Source organism: Choloepus didactylus, chromosome 9 (genome assembly GCF_015220235.1).
Source record: "Choloepus didactylus isolate mChoDid1 chromosome 9, mChoDid1.pri, whole genome shotgun sequence".
NCBI lineage: Eukaryota > Metazoa > Chordata > Mammalia > Pilosa > Megalonychidae > Choloepus > Choloepus didactylus.
Window position 1 is genome coordinate 95,487,252 of NC_051315.1, and position 22,370 is coordinate 95,509,621.

The 22,370-nt window shown below is 35.4% G+C and overlaps 1 protein-coding gene across 15 annotated transcripts in view; it reads left to right on the forward strand.

Moving 5' to 3' along the window:
• The window catches only part of NBEAL1 (neurobeachin like 1), a 281,631-nt gene that overhangs the window by 27,052 nt on the left and 232,209 nt on the right, over positions 1–22,370 (forward strand). For 14 of the 15 annotated variants that reach the window (XR_005218944.1, XM_037850425.1, XM_037850424.1 and 11 more), the window contains 4 exons: positions 4,026–4,117; positions 10,774–10,935; positions 17,560–17,641; positions 18,190–18,317. Coding sequence is in view for 14 of the 15 variants with exons in the window: in XM_037850425.1 (XP_037706353.1) it covers positions 4,026–4,117; positions 10,774–10,935; positions 17,560–17,641; positions 18,190–18,317 (464 nt within the window). In the remaining variant the exon portion in view is untranslated. Of the gene's footprint in view, positions 1–4,025; positions 4,118–10,773; positions 10,936–17,559; positions 17,642–18,189; positions 18,318–22,370 lie in introns of those variants that run through there. The other variant, XM_037850430.1, reaches the window with a different exon arrangement.

Sequence of the window (22,370 nt, forward strand, 5' to 3'; positions counted from 1 at the left end):
TATGGCCATTTGGCAGCAAAGTGTAGATCCTCTAAGGTTGGCTTTGTGGAATGTAGCTGTTTCTTTGTGTTAAACTCTTTCTGGTCTTGAGTTTACTAATCTTGACTGAACTCTCCTTTTCTTCTTTTTGCCTTCTAAAGCTCCATTTTATTCATGCCCACAGTTCAAAGGCAGTGTGTTGTATAAAGAGCACATACTGGATTCATACAGCATTGCATTTTAATCCCAGCACTATCAATTACTAGTCATAAGACATTGGACAAATTATATAACCTTAAAGCATCCCTTTTCTGACCTGTGAAGTGGAAAAAGTGGAACCTTCTTCTCTGGATAGTGTTAAGGTATAACATTACGTAATACATAGGATGATCTATTTTTAAAAATGGCTGCTATAGTACCTAGCACATGGCAGATGCTCAGAAAGTACTAACTGCTTTCCTTCTTACTAAATCTTCCAAGTGTCGATACCATTTCTTTCCCTAATAGTTGCTCAGTATACTAGAACTCTGTACTTGCCAGACATTTGGTAATACAGATTTAGACTTTGAACCAGGTACCATAGAGTTCCTAGATAAAATATGAAGAGAAAGGCATTGTATATTTATGGCATGTGTAACTACTGTGTGTCTAACTTTTACAGAGAAATAATCCCCTCTTTCATTAGAAAGGAGCAATGATAAGGAAAACTCCAGCTCCTTCTCTTTCTGGAGTTCTATCCTGAGTGGATGAATGGGTGGATGAATGGATGGATGAATGAATGAATGAATGAATGAATGACATTCTAGTTGGAGGTGAAAAAGCAAGTAATAAAACCCTTGGGAAAATTTCTCATAAGAGGTAGTTCTTTATCTGAAATATTTCTGTCTTCTTGCTTCTCAGTGTTTATACAAATAGTGACAATTTATAGGCTGATTTTGAAACAGTATATTAATAGAAAAAAACAAACACACAAAAGGTCAGTAGTCGCTCTGTGTTCTGGGAACATTCTTTTAGATTCTGATTTATAGTGTAATGCTTTTATTTTAGAGAAATAAATTACTTGAGCTCCCTTTATCCAAGAGCAATGTTTAAACAATGATATTTAATGACTAAGGATCTAAGACTCCTGGGTTACATGTTGTGGAAATTTGACTGGAGTAAAGAAGTGTTAAGGCTTTTATGCATCAAAGGACATTATCAAGAAATTGAAAAGACATCCTACAGAATGGGAGAAAAGAGTTGTTGCAGAGCATGTATCTGATATGGATTATAATCTAGACTATAAAAAGAACTCCTACAACTCCAGAACAGAGACAAATAGCCCAGTTAAAAAATGGACAAAAGAATTGAATGGACATTTTTTCAAATGGCTAATAAGCACCTGAGAAGATGCTCAACGTCATTATTCAGTAGGGAAATGTAAATCAAAACCACAGTGAGATACCACTTCACACCTACTAGGATGAGTATTTAAAAAAAAAAAATTGGTTTTAGGATGTGGAGAAATTGGAACACTGTGCATTGCTGATGGGAATGTAATATGGTGCAGCCACTGTGGAAAGTTGGATAGGTCCTTGAAAAGTTAAGCAGAATTAACGTATAATTTGGCAGTTTGACTCCTAGGTATATATCCCAAAGGGTTGAAAGCAGGGATTTGAACAGATACTTGTACATCAGTATTCATAGCAGCATTATTCACAATAGCTAAAAGGTGAAAACAACCCAAGTATCCATTGACAGATGAATGGATAAACAAAATGTGGTCTGTATAAACAATGGAATGTTATTCAGCCATAAAAAGGAATGGAGTTCTGATACATGCTACAACATGGATGAACCTTGAAAACATTATGCTGAATAAAATAAACCAGACACAAAAGAACAAATATTGTATAATTTCACTTAAATGACATATCTAGAATAAAGCAAAACCACAGAGACAGAAAGTAGATTCAAGGCTACCAGGGACTGGGAGGAGGGGATATGGGGAATTGTTGCTTAATGGGTATGGAGTTTGGTTTTTGGGTGATGAAGAAGTTTTGGTTATAGGTGGTAGTGATGGTAGTCCAACATTGTAAATGTAATTAATGCCACTTAAAAATAGCTAAAATGGAAAATTTTAGAGTATATATATGTTACACACAAATGTAATAAGCAGTTTGGCGTGTACAATTTTAAGCTATAAATTTTAAACTCTAACATGAAATAAATAATGCATTTATTTTTTGCCAAGGTGCAATGTTCTGATAAAAATATTAAAGCTTTATAACGATTAACATTTTTATCAGAACACTAATTTCCACCTATATCTGAATTTATCTAATTTATTACGTAAATGATTGAAAAAAATTAATGGTGAAAAATAAAAATGGTATGTACAGAACATAAAATGCATAAATTTTTGTAAAATTTGAGAAGTTTTGATGCATGTAAACATTTGTGTAAACATCATCCTAATAAAAGAATGGAAAATTTGTCATACAAGAAAGTTCCTTTTGTGCTCCTAGCCAGTGTTGATTTCTTTTTCTGTAGCCTGTTGTAGAGCTTCATATAAACAAATAAATAAACAGCATGTATGCTTTGATATCTGACAACTCTTGCTCAACTTTTTTGTTATTTATATTTGTTGTATGTATTAATAGTTCATTTTTATTGCTGAATAGTATTCCACTGTATGAATATACAACAATTTTTTAACCCATTAACCTGTTAATGGATTTTTGGTTTAACTTCGTAAGAAACTGCCAAACTGTTTTCTAAATGATTATACCATTTCGTTATCTCACAAGTAAATGAGAGTTCCAGTTATCCCATCTCTTCACCAGCACTCGGTATAGTCAGTCTTTTAAATTTTAACCATTTTAGTGGGTGTTTAATCGTTATTATTTATGTCAATTCTTTTTGATTATAATTTGCACTTCCCTGGATAACTAATGATGTTGAGCACATTTTCATTTATTTGCCCATTCATTTATTTCCTTTTGTAAAGTTTCCAAGCCTTTTGACCAGTTTTTTAGTTGAGTTGTTTGTTCTTTTGTTATTTATTTGTAGGAGTTCTTTAATATAATCTGGATACAAGTCCCTTGTCAGATAATGTCGAGAATGTTTTTACTGAGTGTGAGGTTTGTCTATTCATCTTCTAGTAGTGTCTTTCGATGAGTAGAAGTTTTTAATTTTGATTAGGACCAATTACAATTGTTTTCTTTTTGGGTCTTGATTTTTGTGTTCTAGCTAAGAAATCATTGCCTTTCCCAAAGTTACGAAGATATTCACCTATATTTTCTTCTAGAAGAATTTGGTTTTAATTTTTATGTTTAGGTTAATGATCCATCTCCAATTTGATTTTACACTTCCCATTAATTCTTTGAACAAATATTTATTGAGTGCAAGGCACTGTTCTAGGCCCTTGTGAAGGCTACATTCTAGTGAAAATTATAAACAAAAACAAATAGAATATGTTAGAAGGTGATAAAGGACCATGGTGGGTGGGGGCGGGGAGTGTAAAGTAGAGTAAGGTGAAAGGCAGTGAGATTTGCATTTTTAAAATAGGATGGTAAAAGCAGGCCTCATTGAGAATATGTTATTTAAGGAATGACTTGAAGAATATGAGAGAGTTAGCCATTCATGTATTCAGGGGAAGAATATTCTAGGCAGAGAAAATGTTGTGCAAAGATCTTAAAGAAGGAGTATGTCTGGCATGTCCCAAGAACAACTAGGAGGCCTGTAGTAATGGATAAGGTAGTAAGTGGTACAGGGTAGTAGTGGATAAGGTCATAGTGATATGGGTGGGCAGATTGTTAGAACTTTATAGGACATTAAGATGTTAGCTCTTTTCCAAGTGAGGTGGCGGGCCTTTTGAAGGTTCTTAGTATACTTAATATAAGTTCTTAGTATACTTAGAACAGCATTTATGTCTTCCTGAAAGTCACTTAAAGATTTCATATTATTGCGTCTTTATATTTATCATTTTATATTTGCTTAACAGGAGCAAAAGTATTTTTTCCTCTGACAGGTATTTTAATATGATAATGGTTTTCTTCTTTCAGAAAGATCCAGATTACCTGAAGCTATGGTTGGAAAATTTTGTTTCTAGCTATGAACAATTCTTAGATATTGACTTTGAGAAGTTGCCTACCAGGTATGTAGAAATACACTAATTTTTCTTAACTTGGAACGTGTTCATTTTTGGCACAAAGATTTCATTCATAACTTATTAAAGTAACACTCTTGCTTAACCTTTCTTTCAGGACAGACATTACTAATTAATCACAACATTCTTTATTGCTGATATCAGACTTGACTTCTAAAAGCCCCTACTTTGGTGAGCTGCTAATTGTTTTTGGGCATGCAAGTTGAAACTTATTTGCCATTTCTGGCCTTAGAGTAGGGCCTTAGAAAACATCTTGAAAGAGGTGAAGTATTCAGATTTTTAAAATTAGATTTAAAAATCACAAAATGGGGGAAAATTCAAATTATATGAAAAGGTACAACTAAAAGTACAAATCTTTCTTCTTCCATTCCTCCACTTACCACCATTACCCTGCTCACAATTCCCAGGCCTACCTCCCACCCCGCCCCCTGCCCAGATAGTTTTTTTTCTGTATCTCAAGCCTTCATTAAGGTCTAGTAGTTGTTAGGCAGGCAAGAGGTTGACTGGGATAGAGAAGCAAGAGAAATGAAGAGAAAGTTGTAGCCAGAAAAGGAGCTCCGTTCATAGAGATGTGTTGAGACAGGGATGAGGTATGGGCAATGATTGATGATGAGAGAGTGTCTAGATAACTAAAAAACTGTGAGGAGAAAAGTGTGTTCGCAGTTTAGGGATGAGTGTAGGTACTAAGAAGGTGGGAGGTACAGGAGAAGTTGAGTTTGGAGAATTAAATAGGGGCCAGATCTCGAAGAGCCAGGCATGCAATGCTAATGGATTTTAATTTTTTGTTATGGAAGATATGGGGTGCTACTAAAGAATTTTCTGCATTAGAATGACATGATCAAGTTTGTTTTGCAAAAGTCTCTTTGGTGGCATTGTGGAGGTTGGACTGCAGAGGGGTGAGACTGAAGGCAGAAAGTCCAGTTAAGAGGTGAAGGTAACTGTTAGGGCTTTAAATCAAGGCATTGAATTCAAGAAAAGATGTGGTTGTGCTCAGAAAGAACTAGTACTTCATTATTTATGAACATTTTCAGATTTATTCCTTATTATATTCTTGGTAAGTTTTTAAAAAGTTGAAATGTATTAAATCTTGAACTAACCTCAATATTGGATGAAGTGTTATTGATTTGTACTGATAAAAATATTCTTATACTTTGTGCTTAGAAATGCTTTAATTTTAATAATTTACAGCTTCCTTTAAATCATGGGTCTAAGAATTTTATTGATTTGGGACTTTGAATGTTTAGAATATTAAAATGAAGGTTTGTAAAGTTTCTAAGTTGCAGTTATCATTTATGCATTTAAAATTTCTCCTTTGCTGGGAGGTTATCTCCAAAAACTTTAGGTAGACATCTATTGCTGGTATATTTAAATTTAAAGTAAGGTAAAGAATGCCAAGAATTGCTTTATTCGTGATTTGATTGGTTTCTTTAAAATTACATTTCACATCATTGTCAGAAAACTGAACTATGAACTTAGATTTTACTAGTAGAAAACTTTGTTTAAGTCTATACTATATAAAAGGCATTGTACACAACTAATTTATTTACCTTAAAGGTAAGAAACTCATGGAGATAATCCTCATTTAAAGTAAACAGTATAGAATTTCCAAGGTAGAGAATTCATGACACATTACTTTTACCAGATTTTAAAGCCTTGAATTTTAAGCGAGGCCTTTTCCTATATTAGCTGGAGACATAAGCTCTGTCTCTTCCTGTGTTAGATGGAGACCATACTTGGCAGGTGTTTACAATTGACACTCAATAGTAAACAAGAGTAAACAGATTTTGGAGCATAAAATTTTGGGCAGTAAATTCTTAGAGGTGTGAAAATGCTTCTGTCTTCTTAAAAGTTCATCACATTAGGAACATGGCCAAAAATTTCAACTTTTTAAGGCAATGTTTTAACCAAGCCTCATTTTTATAGAGTTCATTAAAAAAAATAAATTTGTGTTTTAGAAGCTAATTTTTTTGGACTGCCTGGTAAAATAAAGAACATATGAAAATAGAAAATGGGACAACCAAAGACAAAGGAAAATTCTTTTAAATAACTAGGATGGAATTTTGGGACATCTAATGTTTTCTTTCTTGTTTATGTACTTTTGAGTAATAATAATTTTATTGCTCCTCATCTTGGAAATTAGTTATACTTAAAACTGTTTATTATTTTGAACTTACTTTGGTTTTTTCCAATAACCTCTTTATAGCTCTTCAGCAGGAGAAAACCATATATATATAATTGAGAGTTTTTTTGTACTGTCTCCATCTATAAATAAGAGAGTATGAAAGAGTCCAAAGCTCCAGGTGAAATTTTGCCTAAACTGCAATGAAATGTAGTTTTTTTTTTTTTTTTCATTTTTATTGAGATTGTTCAGATACCATACAATTATCCAAAGATCCAAAGTGTATAATCACTTGCCCCTGGGTACCCTCATACAGCTGTGCATCCATCACACTTAATTTTTGTTCAATTTTTAGAAACTTTTCATTACTCCAGACAAGAAATAAAGTGAAAGATGAAAAAAGAAAAAAAGAAAAGGAAACTCTAAACCTCCCCTATCCCTAACCAACCCCCCTCAATTGTTGACTCCTAGTATTGATATAGTACGTTTGTTACTGTTTATGAAAAAATGTTGAAATACTACTAACTGTAGTATATAGTTTGTAATAGGCATATAGTTCTTCCCTATATGCCCCTCTATTATTAACTTCTAATTGTATTGTCATACATTTGTTCTGGTTCATGAAGTGATTTCTAGTATTTGTACAGTTGATCATGGACATTGCCCACCATAGGATTCAGTTTTATACATTCCCATCTTTTGACCTCCAACTTTCCTTCTGGTGACATATATGACTCTGAGCTTCCCCTTTCCATCTCATTCACACACCATTCAGCGCTGTTAGTTATTCTCACATCTTGCTACCAACACCCCTGTTCATTTCCAAACATTTAAGTTCATCCTAATTGAACATTCTGCTCATACTAAGCAAGAGCATCTACATTTCTTCCACAAGGCAGGAGGGAGAGTCGAAGAAGGTAGAGAGGCAAAAGAAAGAGGAAACAAAGAAAAATGACAGCTAGGAAGCAGCAAAAGGACAAATAACCTTAAAGTAGAATAAAGAATCAGACAATACCACCAATGTCAAGTGTCTAAACATGCCTCCCCTATTCCCCCCTCTTATCTGCATTCACCTTGGTATATCACCTTTGTTACATTAAAGAAAGCATAATACAATGATTCTATTAGTTAGAATCTCTAGTTTATGCTGATTGCATCCCTCCCCCAATGCCTCCCCATTTTTAACACCTTGCAAGGTTGACATTTGCTTGTTCTCCCTCGTAAAAGAACATATTTGTACATTTTATCACAATTGTTGAATACTCTAGATTTCACCAAGTTACACAGTCCCAGTCGTTATCTTTCCTCCTCTCTTGTGGTGTCTCACATGCTCCCCACCTTCCTCTCTCAACCATATTCATAGTTACCTTTGTTCAGTGTACTTACATTGTTGTGCTACCATCTCCCAAAATTGTGTTCCAAACCACACGCTCCTGTCTTCTTTCACCCTGTAGTGCTCCCTTTAGTATTTCCTGTAGGGCAGGTGTCTTGTTCACAAAGTCTCTCATTGTCTGTTTGTCAGAAAATATTTTGAGCTCTCCCTCATATTTGAAGGACAGCTTTGCTGGATACAGGATTCTTGGTTGGCGGTTTTTCTCTTTCAGTATCTTGAATATATCACACCACTTCCTTCCTTCTTGCCTCCATGGTTTCTGCTGAGAGATCTGCACATAGTCTTATGAAGCTTCCTTTGTATGTAATGGATTGCTTTTCTCTTGCTGCTTTCAGGATTCTCTCTTTGTCTTTGACATTTGATAATCTGATTATTAAGTGTCTTGGCGTAGGCCTATTCATATCTCTTCTGTTTGGAGTACGCTGCGCTTCTTGGATCTGTAATTTTATGTCTTTCATAAGAGATGGGAAATTTTCATTGATTATTTCCTCTATTATTGCTTCTGCCCCCTTTCCCTTCTCTTCTCCTTCTGGGACACCAATGATATGTACATTATTGTACTTTGTTTCATCCTTGAGTTCCCGGAGACGTTGCTCATATTTTTTCATTCTTTTCTCCATCTGCTCCTTTGCATGTAGGCTTTCAGGTGTTTTGTTCTCCAGTTCCTGAGTGTTTTCTTGTGCCTCTTGAGATCTGCTGTTGTATGTTTCCGTTGTGTCTTTCATCTCTTGTGTTGTGCCTTTCATTTCCATAGATTCTACTAGTAGGTTTTTTGAACTTTTGATTTCTGCCGTATACATGTCCAGTGCTTCCTTTACAGCCTCTATCTCTTTTGCAATATCTTCTCTAAACTTTTTGAATTGATTTAGCATTAGTTGTTTAAATTCCTGTATCTCAGTTGAAGTGTACATTTGTTCCTTTGACTGGGCCATAACTTTGTTTTTCTTAGTGTAGGTTGTAATTTTCTGTTGTTTAGGCATGGTGTCCTTGGTTATCCAAATCAGGTTTTCCCAGACCAGAACAGGCTCAGGTCCCAGAGGGAAGAAATATTCAGTATCTTGTTTCCCTGAGGGTATGTCTTAGAAAATTGCTCCACCCTTTGATGCCTCGATTCACTGTGCTTTTCCGCCCAGCAGGTGACACCTGTTAGCCTATAATTCTTGACTGGTGTGAGGAGGTATGGCTGTGTTCCCCCAGGCTCTGGGGTCTGGTTCTGAATGGAAAGGGCTCCACCCCTTTCCTCCTAGAGAAGACAGACCCCTCAGGTGGAGGTCATTAGCATTTCAGTGGTCTCGCTCTCTGCTTGTGGTGTCTCCACCCTTCCCAGAGTCATAGCCCTGGAAACTGAAAATGACTGGGGCTTTCTCCACTGAGCCAAAAAAGAAACAGATAGTCCCCTTCAGACCCAGTCCAAGGCAACCCTCCGACTCTCCCAGATCAGTCGTCACCCAAAGCCTCTGTCTGTTTTTTGGGGCTGCGTACCTGTAGTGAGCAGTTCACGCTCGCTACTTAAAACCCCAGTTGGAGCTCAGCTGAGCTGTATTCGCTTGCTGGGAGAGAGCTTCTCTGTGGCACCACACGGCTCCGCAGCTTGGGCTATGGGGGAGGGGGTCTCTCGACCTGGTTCCGCAGGTTTTACTTACAGATTTTATGCTGTGTTCTCCGGCAGTCCTCCCAATTCAGGTTGGTGTATGATGAATGGATGGTCTCATTTGTCCCCCGCAGTTATTCTGGATTATTTACTAGTTACTTCTGGTTTTTTGTAGTTGTTCCAGGGGGACTACTTAGCTTCCACTCCTCTCTGTGCCTCCATCTTGCCCCATCAGATCGAAATGTAGTTTTGTAACTTGATTTTAGAATTCAGCAATCTTCGTAATGTACTTCATGATTTGTTTTTTGTGTTTTATGAATGCTTTCTTAATTGTGATGTACAGTGGTTCAGAAAGAGGCATACTGTATTTATCACATGCATTTATGTGAATACTGGTAATGTACTTTGAATGTTTCTGTCCGCAGTAAGTGAAATAGCCCTTTACTCAATTAGTATAAAAACAAGAGTAATACTTCATATTAAGCATTATCTGAAGAAGAGACTACTTTATGTAATTGACATTTAATCATAGGTGCTCTTTAGGATGGTTTCCTTCAAATTTGTGTTTTTTTTCTTAATACAGATAAAGAAACTAGTATATTGCTGCTTATTAAAGTATTCTTAGGGCTTAGTGATAATGTGTTTAAAATATATTACATTTTTATAGTTCTTTCTATATTTAAAAAGCACTTTCACATTGATTTTTTTGGTTTTACAATACTGTGAAATAGGGCAGATGATATTACAATTGGAAATCTTCAGCACTTGAGAGATTAAACAATTTGCTTCATGTTACACAGGTGGGACTTAGTACCCACGTGTTCTGACTTTGAATCTAAGTAGGGTTTTTTTTTGTTTTGTTTTGTTTTGTTTTGTTGGGGGGGGTATTTATTGATAGAGACAAACAGGAGGATCCAGTCACATCTGATGTTGGCTTTTGCCCTTAAAGAACTATGTAGTCTTCTTACGTAAAATGTTGCTATATTACTTTTTAAAAATCTGTTGATGTTCATACTCTGAGTTCTACATCTTTTTTTTTTTTTAACTTTTCTCCTTTTCTTTTGCTGGTTATCTTCTATTCCTCTTCTAATGACAAGGCTTAGGAATACAGTAGGTAGGTGAATGCTATTTAAAAGCAGTTGACAAATATTAAACTAGTTATATAATTTGTATTTGATAGTTTTTGTTTCTTTTAGAAATGGCATACATACACAAAGACACACATACAGTGTTTCTAAGTTGAAGGTGAATTATTTTACTTTCTAAATATTTTCTTAAAAATAGCACAATTGAAGATACTCAATAGATAGTTTTTCTCTATCTTTTCAGTAAGCCACCTATAAAGTAAGACTAAACACACTGCTGTACTCATCTTCAAAGTGTCAGTAATCATCTGGCAGTACCTTGCAGGGAAGGGATAGAGTATCTAGAAAGAATAAAAGAACTTCTCTAGGATTTGAATTGAAAATGTAATTCCTTTAAAGTGCTAAAGATATTATTATTTTATTAAATGCCATTATTTTATTCCCCTTATACTGTAGGGTAGATGATGTGCCTCCTGGAATATCTCTGCTTCCTGATAATATTCTGCAGGTTCTGAGGATCCAGCTGCTACATTGTGTTCAGAAAATGGCAGATGGATTAGAGGAACAACAGCAAGCCTTGTCAATTTTGCTTGTCAAGTTCTTCATTATTCTTTGCAGGTATCTGGTACAAAAAAAATAAACTAGTTACTTGTTTTAAAATAATTATTACCAAAATAATATGTTTTGTTGAGTATTAATGATTTTTGTTGTTGATAAGGAGCTTTAAAATAATGAAGATACTTTTTACAAAAGCTTGTGGTTTATTAGTTTGAAATTCTTTTAGCTACTGTACCTATTTATAAAGAGATCTAGCCAAGATAAAAAAAATTACTTTGAAGGAAAGACATTGACAGGAGTTTTTACTTTACCAAGAATTTATTGAACCCATAATTTCTGTACACTCCTCACCCGTAAGCATATACACATTTTTATTTTTGTATATTAACATTTGTGAAATGTAGTTTTCTAATCTTTCATTTTATAATTTTACTAAATAAAATATAGTTATTCTGTACGTTATATTTTCCAGGTTTATAGATTAGGTCATTGGCACTCAAATTTTGGCGTGTTTAAGTGTAAGCCGGGAAGCTTATTAGAAATACTGACACTGAGCCTTGCTTTTGGAGACTCTGATTCAGAAGAACCTAGCCATCTGTATTTAAAAAAAATTCCACATTACTCTGCGTATAAGAATTTGAGAACCGTTGGGTTAGCGACATCATACACCACATGAATCTGTCATGTTTTTGGAAGCAGTTTCCTTTACTATATTCTATTTGCTTTATAAATATTTACAATTAATTACTAGACAAATAGGGACTTAACTTACCACTTATTCAACTTTGATTTAATTGCTCGTTGCCTTTGATTGAAGGAATCATGGAAAAATTGAGAAATAATCGCTAAAACATTTCTCCTAATTTAGGCACTCCTAGAACATTAAGTATATTTCTGCTCTCATACTCTTCTTCATCCTTAAAATTTAAAAAAAATAATGCCAGAATTATAAGGGAAGAGAGGTTATGAGGGAAGAGTGGTTACTCAGGTGGTAAGACATGAGTTGACCATGTGAGAGTTAATTTGCTGTATTTTCTCCTGTTAAATCGCTGCTACAATTACACTGAAATCAAAAGCCCTAAAGATAAGTAATCTTTTAAATCTATTATGTTTATCTCTTTTATTTATTTATTTTTGGAGGTGAAGGAGTGGGTATAATTTTTTTTTAGCAGTTTTATTCACACACCATACAATCCATCCAATGTGTCCAATCAGTGGCTCTCAGTATAATCACAGAGTTGTGCTTTCATCACCAACATCAATTTTAAAACATTTCGTTGTGCCAAAAAGAAAAACCTGATACCCCTTCCACCATCCTATTGGTCTGAAAACTTTGATACAGTTGATGGTTTAATATTATAATATCACTGTTAACTATGGTCCATAGTTTGCATTAGGTATATTTTTTCCCATAAACCACCCTATTATTATCACCTTGTAATAGTGTCATACATTTATTCCAGTTCAGGGAAGAACATTCTTACATTTGTACCATTAACCAGTTCCATCATCCACAACAGGGTTCACCATATTATATACTTCCATGTTTCATACTGTAGCTTTCTTCTAGTGATATACACGACCTTAAACTTCTCCTTTCACCCACAATCACACACACAATTCAGCACAGTTAATTACACTCACAATAATCTGCTACCATCACCTCTATTCATTTCCAAACATTTAAAATCAACCTTATTAAAAATTCTACACAAATTAAGCATCAGCTCCTCCTTCACCCCCTTCATTCTATCTTCTGGTAAACTGTATTGTAGATATGAACTCTATGAGCTTGTTTATTATATTTAGTTCATATTAGTGAGATCATATGATAGTTGTCCTTTTATGTTGGGCTTATTTCACTAAACGTAATGTCCTCCAGGTTCATCCATGTTTTTGCATGCGTTGGGACTTCATTTCTTCCTACAGCTGAATAGTATTCCATTGTATGTATTTATCACATTTTGTTTTTCCATTCTTCAGTTGATGGGCACTTGGGTTGTATCCATCTTTTGGCAATTGTGAATAATGCTGCTATGAACATCATTGTGCAAATGTCTGTTTATGTCCCTGCTTTCAGTTCTTCTGAGTATATGTCTAATACTGGGATTGCTGGGTCATGTGGCAGTTCTATACTTAGTTTCTTGACGAACCACCAAACTGTCTTCCACAGCAGCCGCATCATTTTACATCCCCACCAGCAGTGGACAAGTGTTACTGTTTCTCCACATCCTCTCTAGCACTTGTAGTTTTCTGTTTTTTTGATAGTGACCATTCTAGTAGATGTGAAGTGATACCTTGTTTTGGTTTTGATGTACGTACATTTCCCTAGTAGCTAGTGATCTCAGCATCTTCTTATGTGCCTTTTAGCCATTTGTATTTCCTCTTTCGAAAAATGACTGTTCAAGAATTTTGCCCATTTTTAAATTGGGTTGTTTGTCTTCTTATTGTTCAGCTGTAGGATTTCTTTTTATATTCTGGATATTAATCCCTAATTGGATATGTGGTTTCCAATTATTTTTTCCCATTGAGTAGGCTGCCTTTTTACTTTCTTGACAAAGTCCTTTGAAGCATAAAAGTCTTCAATTTTGAAGGGGTCTCATTTGTTTATTTTTTTCTGTTTTTGCTGGTGCTTTTGGTGTAAGGTCTAAGAAATCACTGCCTACCACGAGATCTTAAAGATGCTTTCCTACATTTTCCTCTAGGAATTTAATGGTCCTGGCTTTTTTTTTTTTAATTTAATAAATTTTATTTTGAAATAAATTCAATCTTACAGGAACAGTTTCAAAAACAGTACAAACCCCATACATAGAACTCCATCATACCCAGATCCCCCCTCCCCCTATACCCTGATCCACCACCTTTAACATCCTGTCACACCACTGTTTCTTTCTTTCCCTCCCTCTCTTCCTCTCTCCCTCCCTCCCTGTCTATCATCCATCATCTATTGCTCTGTCCTCTGAATATGTGATAGCAAGCTGCATATATCTTTGAACAAACAATATAATTCACATATATGGTCCTGGCTTTTATATTTAGGTCTTAGATCCATTTTGAGTTAATTATTGTATAAGGTGTGAGATAGGGGTCCTCTCATTTTTTTTGGATATGGGTATCCATTTATCCCGGTACTATTTGTCAGACTGTTCTGTCTCGGTTGAGTGGACCTACCAGCCTTGTCAAAGATCAGTTGCCCGTAAATTCGTGGGTCTTTTTTTGAACTCTGAATTTGGTTCCCTTGATCAATGTGGTCTATCTTTATGCCAGTGCCATGCCTTTTTTGGCCACTGTAGCTTTGTAGTATGTTTTTAAGTCAGGAAGTGTGAATCCTTCAACTTCATTTTTCTCTATTCAGGCCCCTTACCCTTCAAAAATAAATTTGATAATTTGCTTTCCCGTTTCTGCAAAGTAGGCAGTTGGAATTTTGATTGGGATTGCATTGTTTCTGTAAATCGATTTGGGTAGAATTGACATCTTAACATTTATTTCAGTCTTTGATTTGTTTTAGCAATATTTTGTAGTTTCTGAATACAGGTCCTTTATATCGTTGATTAAATTTATTCCTAGATATTTGATTCTTTTAGGTGCTATTGTACATGGAATTTTTTTCTTGATTTCCTCCTCAGATTGCTCATTGCTGATGTATAGAAACACTACTATTTTTGCGTGTTGATCTTGTATCCCACCACTTTTCTGAACTCATTTATTAGCTCTAGTAATTTAGCTGTAGATATTTTGAGATTTTCTAAATATAGGATTATGTCATCTGCAAATAGGGAGAGTTTTACCTTTCCCTTTCCAATTTTGATGCCTTATATTTCTTTTTCTTTCCTAATTGCTCTGGCTAGAACCTCAAGCACAATTTTATTGATCTTCCCAAATAACCAACTTTTGGTTTTATTGATTCTCTCTTGTTTTTTAATTCTCCATTTCATTTATTTCCTCTCTAATCTTTGTTATTTCTTTCCTTCTGCTTGCTTTGGGATTAATTTGCTGTTCTTTCTCTAGTTTCTCCAATTGTTCAGTTAGGTCTTTGGTTTTAGCTCTTTCTTCTTTTTTAATGTAGGTGTTTAGGGCTATAAATTTCCCTTTCAGCACTACCTTCACTGCATCCCATAACTTTTGATATGTTGTGTTCTTGTTTTCACTATTCTCGATATATTTGTCGATTTCTCTTGCAATTTCTTCTTTGACCCACTGATTGTTTTAGAGTGTGTTGTTTAACCTCCATATATTTGTGAAATTTCTGGTTCTCCACTGGTTATTGATTTCCAGTTTCATTCCATTGTGATCAGAAAAGGTGCTTTGTATAATTTCAATTGTTTTTAATTTATTGAGACCTGTTTTGTGACCCAGCATGTGGTCTATCCTTGATAATAATCCATGAATACCTAGTAGAATGTATATGTGCTGTTTTGGGGTGCAGTGTTTTATGAAAGCATGTTAGATCTCGTTCATTTATCGTATTCAACTTTTCTGTTTCCTTATTGATCCTCTGTCTAGATGATCTATCTATTGATGAGAGTGATGTATTGAAGTCTCTAACTGTTGCTGTAGAGACTTCCATTACTCCCTTCATTTTTGCCAATGTTTACTTCAGGTTTAACTCAGGGGTACCCTGGTTAGGTGCATAAATATTTATGATTGTTATTTCTTTTTGGTGGATTTCCCCTTTTGTTAATGTATAATGTCGTTCTTTGACTCTTATAACAGTTTTACATTTAAAGTCTGTTTTTTCCGATATTATTATAACTATCCTGTCTTTTTTTTGGGTATTGTTTGTGTATACTATCTTTTCTTACCCTTTCGCTTTTAACCTATTTGTATCATTGGGTCTAAGGCAGATCTCTTGTAGACAACATATAGATGGATCATACATATTTTTTAATCCATTCTGCCAATCTGTGCCTTTTGATTGGGGAGTTTAATCCATTAACATTCAATGTTATTAATGTAAAAGCCATTCTTACTTTGACCTTTTACCCTTTGGATTTTATTTTCAGATCTATTATTATTCTCTCTTTTTATCCTTTTAGTTAACCTTTTAGTTCTAGGAAACTACCAGGTTATACCAAGAGCAAAGCGTCTCAGAATTTAGAAATAACAGTTTAAAGCTCAGGAGTAAATGTGGCTGCTATAAGAGTTTACAATCTAAGTTTTAATTTTCTTATAAGCTTTTTAAATGAAGCTCCTTTCAGGAATAAAAACATTTGACAGTTTTCTTATATTGGGGTCATCAACTGTAAAGTATGGCAGAAGTTTTGTCTTGTTTTGTGCCTACATATTTACTCTACACATTAGGATTATGTTAATTAACAGGTATATACTTGTCTTGCTTCTCTTTTAAAATCTCTTTTTGATGAAGATGAAGTTCTGACTTACTGCTGATTATGTGTACTTTTAGAGAAGCATTAGAGCAAAGTAATACTAGCCGTTTTATTTTGGGACAAACTAAACTCCTTTAGATGAGCTTACCAAATTTTAGTCAGCATTGATTACAATAAACAAAATTCACTTTCATACTAGGAGTATGTTAGTTCATAAAATTAACATATTGCACTTCTGTGCTCTGAGGCAGTTGGAAGTCAGTAAAGTCTGCTGCTAAGGCATTCCCAAAGATATGGGGACTGTCTTGAAACCCATGGAGCAGCACTGTCTAAGTGAGCTGGATGGGAATCCTATTGTTTGTTTCCTGCCATTCAAAAGCAAATAGGTATTGAGAATCAGGGAGAAGAGGGATACAAAAAAAATGCTTCTTTAAGATCTAGGACTAAGAACCTGAATGCAGACAGGGACTACTCTGCGGGTTTGCCCCAGGATCCTTTCATCCCACTCGGATGGGTCTACATGCTAAAGGATCTCTTTTGGGATGCTAGGAGGCCTCAATCTGGGAGGAGCCTTGGGGCAAACAAGGGGGTAAAACTAGTCGGGTCTACTAGTCTTAAGGTGGCCTCCAGGGCCCTGGGTCCTGCTTCCAGAATGATTCCCCTTGCTCTGACCTCTACATCTTTCTGTTTTTTGGGTACCATTATGAATGGGGTTCAAGTTCCTGACCTGTGTTTATAAGCCCCCCAGAAACATAGATCCAGATATCTCTCAGGGAAGGTGTCCCAGGGACACCCAGCAACTTTACTCCCCATGTTCCCGAGACAGTGGGCCAGTGGCACTTTGGGAGGCCAGGTGTTCACAGTGGTGCTAGTGAGGCGCCTCTATTTCCTTTTCCAGAAAAAATGAGAAATGCCAACAGTTAATATAAGCTAGAACCTGGGGAAGCATGACCCTACAATGAGACTTTCAATTACAATACCATCCTTCAGTTTATAAAAGACAGAAAATAGAAATTCCCTATGCCCAGATGTTTATAACTCTCTATCGAAGACAGGGACCTGAGAATGACTTGTTGCTTGTGTTGTGCCCAAGTCTGTTTCCATTAGAAGAGAAAATCTTGATGATCCCCTTTTAAGCCAATAAGGACCATATAGTCACTTGTTTGCTAGAAGGCATAAGAAAATTTACCATCAAGCCAGTTAATTATAATAACCATGTTGATTTTATGTTTTAATAAATGTCATTTACATTTTGTTTGCCTGGCATGTATTTTCAAAATCATAGCTGTTTACATGAGCATACATTTTGGCCACTGTATGTAATAAATATGTGACACCTTTTTTGTTTTTATTACAGAAATCTGTCTAATGTGGAAGAAATTGGGACTTGCTCATACATTAATCATGTCATTACCATGACCACACTCTATATTCAGCAAGTAGGTGTGAACTAATATTCCTTTTACTTGCTTTAGTGGGAGAGAAATTAGATTTTATCTTCTTTGTTTTATAGTTAGTAAAGTTAAATGTTTTCAGAGCAGTTGATAATTTAGAAGGGAATTAAAATTATCTTTGGATAGTGTATATTTCAGACATTTTAAATATGTTATCTTAAAGTAGACAAGCAATTATTAATTTAGTTTGTTACTTTAATTAGAAAATGAGTTTGTAAAATGATTCAATTTGTCATTTTATGTATTTATTATTAATTTGTCACATATCTCTCTTACTGAAAGCTTATTTCTTATAAAGGTGTTTGGCTATCCATTTAAAACCCTTTCTAGGAAATATTTAAAATTTGTAAGGGTATATGCTGCCCCTCTGATTGACTGACACTCTTTAGATTCAAAGAGGAAGTTAGAATAAAAATGGTTTATTATTAGAAGATGAATGAAAGATGTACTGTTTAAAGCTGGAGGTAAGTTTAACTTGTTTTGCAATTAAATACTTTAGGGTAATAAAATTGTATGCTTGGCTTTTTTCTCAGTTAAAAAGCAAAAGGAAAGAAAAGGAAATGGCAGATCAAACATCCATTGAAGAATTTGTGATCCATGCTTTGGCTTTTTGTGAAAGTTTATATGATCCATATCGGAACTGGAGACATAGAATTTCAGGGTATGTCTTATGACTCACAATGTTCTCTTTTGTAATTTCTTTATTAGAGAAGTTGTTGGTTTACAGAACAATCATATATAAAATACAGGATACCCATAAACCACTGCACCACCAACTCCTTGCATTGGTGTGGAGGATTTGTTACAATTGATGATAGCATATTTTTATAATTGTACTATTAATTCAAGTCCATGGTTTAACTTAGGGTTCACTGTTTGTGTAGTGTACTTCCATGGATTTTTAAAAAAATTTTTATGCTGCTAACCATATATACCATATATACCATCTTAAATTGCTACCAGCAATGATTGAGTGTTCTCGTTTCTCTCTGTCCTTGCCAAAACTTGTAATTTTCTGTCTTTTTTAATAGCAGCTGCTCTAATGAGTGTGAAATAATATCTCATTGTGGTTTTGATTTGTATTGCTCTGATGGCTAATGATATTCAGTAGCTTTTCATGTGATTTCTGGCCATTCGTATTATCTTCTTCGGAGATATGTCTGGTCAAGTCTTTTGCCTGCTTTTTAATTGGGCTTATAATTTTTTTATTAAGTTGAAGGATTTCATTTTATATACTGGATATTAATCCTTTATCAGATACATAGTTTCCAAATATTTTCTCCCATTGTGTAGGGTTGTCATTTTAGTTTCATTATAAAGTCCTTTGAGGAAAAAAGGTTTTGATTTTGCTGAGGCCCGACTTACTTATATTTTCTTTTGTTGCTTGTGCTTTGGGTATAGAGTCTAAGAAACCATTGCCTAACACAAGATCCTGAAGATATTTACTTACATTTTCTTCTAGGAGTTTGGTAGTTCTAGCTCTTATATTGAGGTTTTTGATCCAATTTGAGTTGATTTTTGTAGGGATCCTCCTCTTTTTGCATATAGAGATCTAGTTTTCCCAGCACCATTTATTGACGAGATTATTTTTTCCCAATTGAGTGTTCTTTGCCACCTTGTCAAAAATTAATTGACCATGAATGTAGGGTTGAGCTCTCAATTTGATTCTATTGGTCTAGATGTTTTCCCTTGTGCCAGTACCATGCTGTTTTGACCACTGTGGCCTGCAGTAAGTTCCAAGATTGGGAAGTGTAAATCTTCCAACTTCATTCCTCCTCTCTAAGATGGCCCTAGCTGCTCTGGGCCCCTTACCCCTCCACAGAAATCTGACACTGGCTTCTCCATTTCTGCAAAAAAGGTTGTTGGAATTTTGATTGGATTGCTTGGAATCTATAAATTGCTTTGGGTAGTATTGTTATCTTAATGATATTCAGCCCTCCAATCCATGAACACAGAATATCCTTCCATTCATCTAGGTCTTCTCCAATTTCTCTCAGTAATATTCTGTAGTTTTCTGTGTACAAGTCCTTTTACACTTTGCTTGCTTAGCCTTACTCCTATATGCTTGATTTTTTTCAGTTGCTACTGCAGATGAAATTCTCTTTCTGATTTCCATTTCTGACTGTTAATTGCTTGTGTATAGAAAAACTGCTTATTTTGGAGTGTTGATCTTGTATCCTGCCACTTTGCTGAATTTGTTTATTAGCTCTAGGAGCTTTGTTGTGGTTTTTTTGTTTGTTTGTTTTCTGCATTTTCTTTATATAGGATATGTCATCTGCAAATAGGGAATATTTTACTTTTTCCTTTCCAATTTGGATGTCTTTTATTGCTTTTTCTTGCCTAATTGCTCTGGCAAGAACTTACAGTACAATGTTGAATGTTAGTGGTGACTGTGGGCATCCTTATCTTGTTCCTTATCTCAGAAGGAAAGCTTTCAATCTTCCATCATTGAGTAGGTTGCTATCTGTGGGCTTTTCATATGTGCCCTTTATCATGTTGAGGAAATTTCCTTCTATTCCTAGTGTTCTAAGTGTTTTTATTAAGAAAGAGTGCTAAAAAAAAAAAAAAAAAAAAAGAAAAAAAGGGTGCTGTGTTTTATCAAATACCTTCTCTGTAATGTGATGTATTACATTAATTGACTTTCTTATGTTGAACCAACTTGTATGTTAGGCATAAATCGAAGTTGGTCATGGTATATAATTCTTTTTAACTTGGTATTGGATTCAGTTTGCTAGTTTTTGTTGAGGATTTCTGCATTTATTTTCATAAAACAAAGGTCTATAGTTTTCTTTTCCTGTGGTATCTTTATCCGGCTTTGGTATGAGGATAATGTTGGCCTCATAGAATGAGTTAAGGATTGTTCCCTCCTGTTCAATTTTATGGAATAATTTGAGCAGAATTTGAGTTAAGTCTTCTTGGAATGTTTGGTAGAACTCCCCCGTGAAACTGTCTGGTCCTGGGCTTTTCTTTGTTGGAAAGTTTTTGATTACTGATTCAATCTTTTTACTAGTAATTGGTTTGTTGTGATCTTCTGTTTCTTCTTCTTTTTTTTTTTTTTCCCAATTCAGTTTTATTGAGATATTTTTCACATACCCTACAGTCATCCACAATGTACAATCAACTGTTCACAGTACCATCATATACTTGTGCATTCATCACCAAAATCAATTTTTGAACATTTTCCTTACTCCAAAAAATAATAAGAATAAAAATGCAAGTAAAAAGAATACCCAGAACATCCCATCTCCCCATCCTCTCTATTATTCATTTAATGTTTGTTCTCAATTTTCTACCCTTCTGTCCATACACTGGATTAATGGGGTTTGAACCATAGGTTTTCACAATCACACAGTTATACTGTGTAAGCTACATAGTTATACAATTGTTTCAAAAATCAAGGCTAGGAGCTAAGATGGCTACATAGAGAGGAGTGGAAGACTGTTAGTCCCCTCCTGGAACAATTCATAAATGACCAAAAAACTATTAAATAACCTGGAATAACTGCAGGGAGACAAATGTGACTGTCCACTCATCATCCACCAACCTGAATTGGGAGGAATGCCCGAGATTGCAGTATAAAATCTGTAAGTAAGACTGTGGACCTGCGCTGAGAGCCGAGAGCCGAGAGCCCTCCCCTCATGGAAGCTTAGTGGTGCTAGAGAGCAGCACTCTCTCAGACCAGCTCCAACAGGGGTTTTAATGTTAACTGCTTAATACAGACAGCGAATCCTCAACAAGCAGACAGAGGCTTTTGGTGACAACTGACCTTGGGAGAGTCGGGGGACATATCTGTCTCAGGATGGGGAGCCCAGAGGATCAGGTGCTATCTTTGGCTGACGGGTGAACCTGGGAGCTTTTCTGTCTCTTTCTCTCTGTGGAGAAAACCTCAGCTGTTTTCAGTCCACAGCGCTTTGCAGTAAAGACAGCCTCAACCATTTTAAAATCAAAACACTTTGATCAGCAGAGTCAGAGAAACAGAGAACTTATTGATATGTAGATGACCTCTCTGGAGGGGGCATAGCTTCCCAAGAGGAAAGGGAGGGGCCCAACTCTACTGCCTGCCTTTCTGGTACCAGACCACAAATCCAGTGACAGGCTGACAGGTGCACCTGCCGGGCAGAAAAGCACAGGTGTATCAATCCTCTACGAAACACCATCAGGGAAACCAGATACTGAGTATTTCCTCCTTCTGTGACCTGAGCCTGTTCTTATCTGGGAAAACCTGATTGGGGTGCCCTAGGAGGTCAGATGCCTAGACAACAGAAAACTACAACCTACACTAAGAAAAACGAAGCTATGGCCCAGTCAAAGGAACAAATGTACAGTTCAATTGAGATACGGGAATTTAAACAACTAATGCTAAATCAATTCAAAAAGTTTAGAGAATATTTTGCAAAAGAGATAGAGGCTGTAAAGAAAACACTGGGCATACATAGGGCAGAAATTGAAAGTTCAAAAAAAACAACTAGTAGAATCTATGGAAATGAAAGGCACAACACAAGAGACGAAAGACACAACGGAAACATACAACAGCAGATCTCAAGAGGCAGAAGAAAACACTCAAGAACTGGAGAACAAAACACTTGAAAGCCTACACGCAAAGGAGCAGATGGAGAAAAGAATGAAAAAATATGAGCAACGTCTCCGGGAATTAAAGGATGAAACAAAGTATAAGAATGTACGTATCATTGGTGTCCCAGTAGGAGAAGAGAAG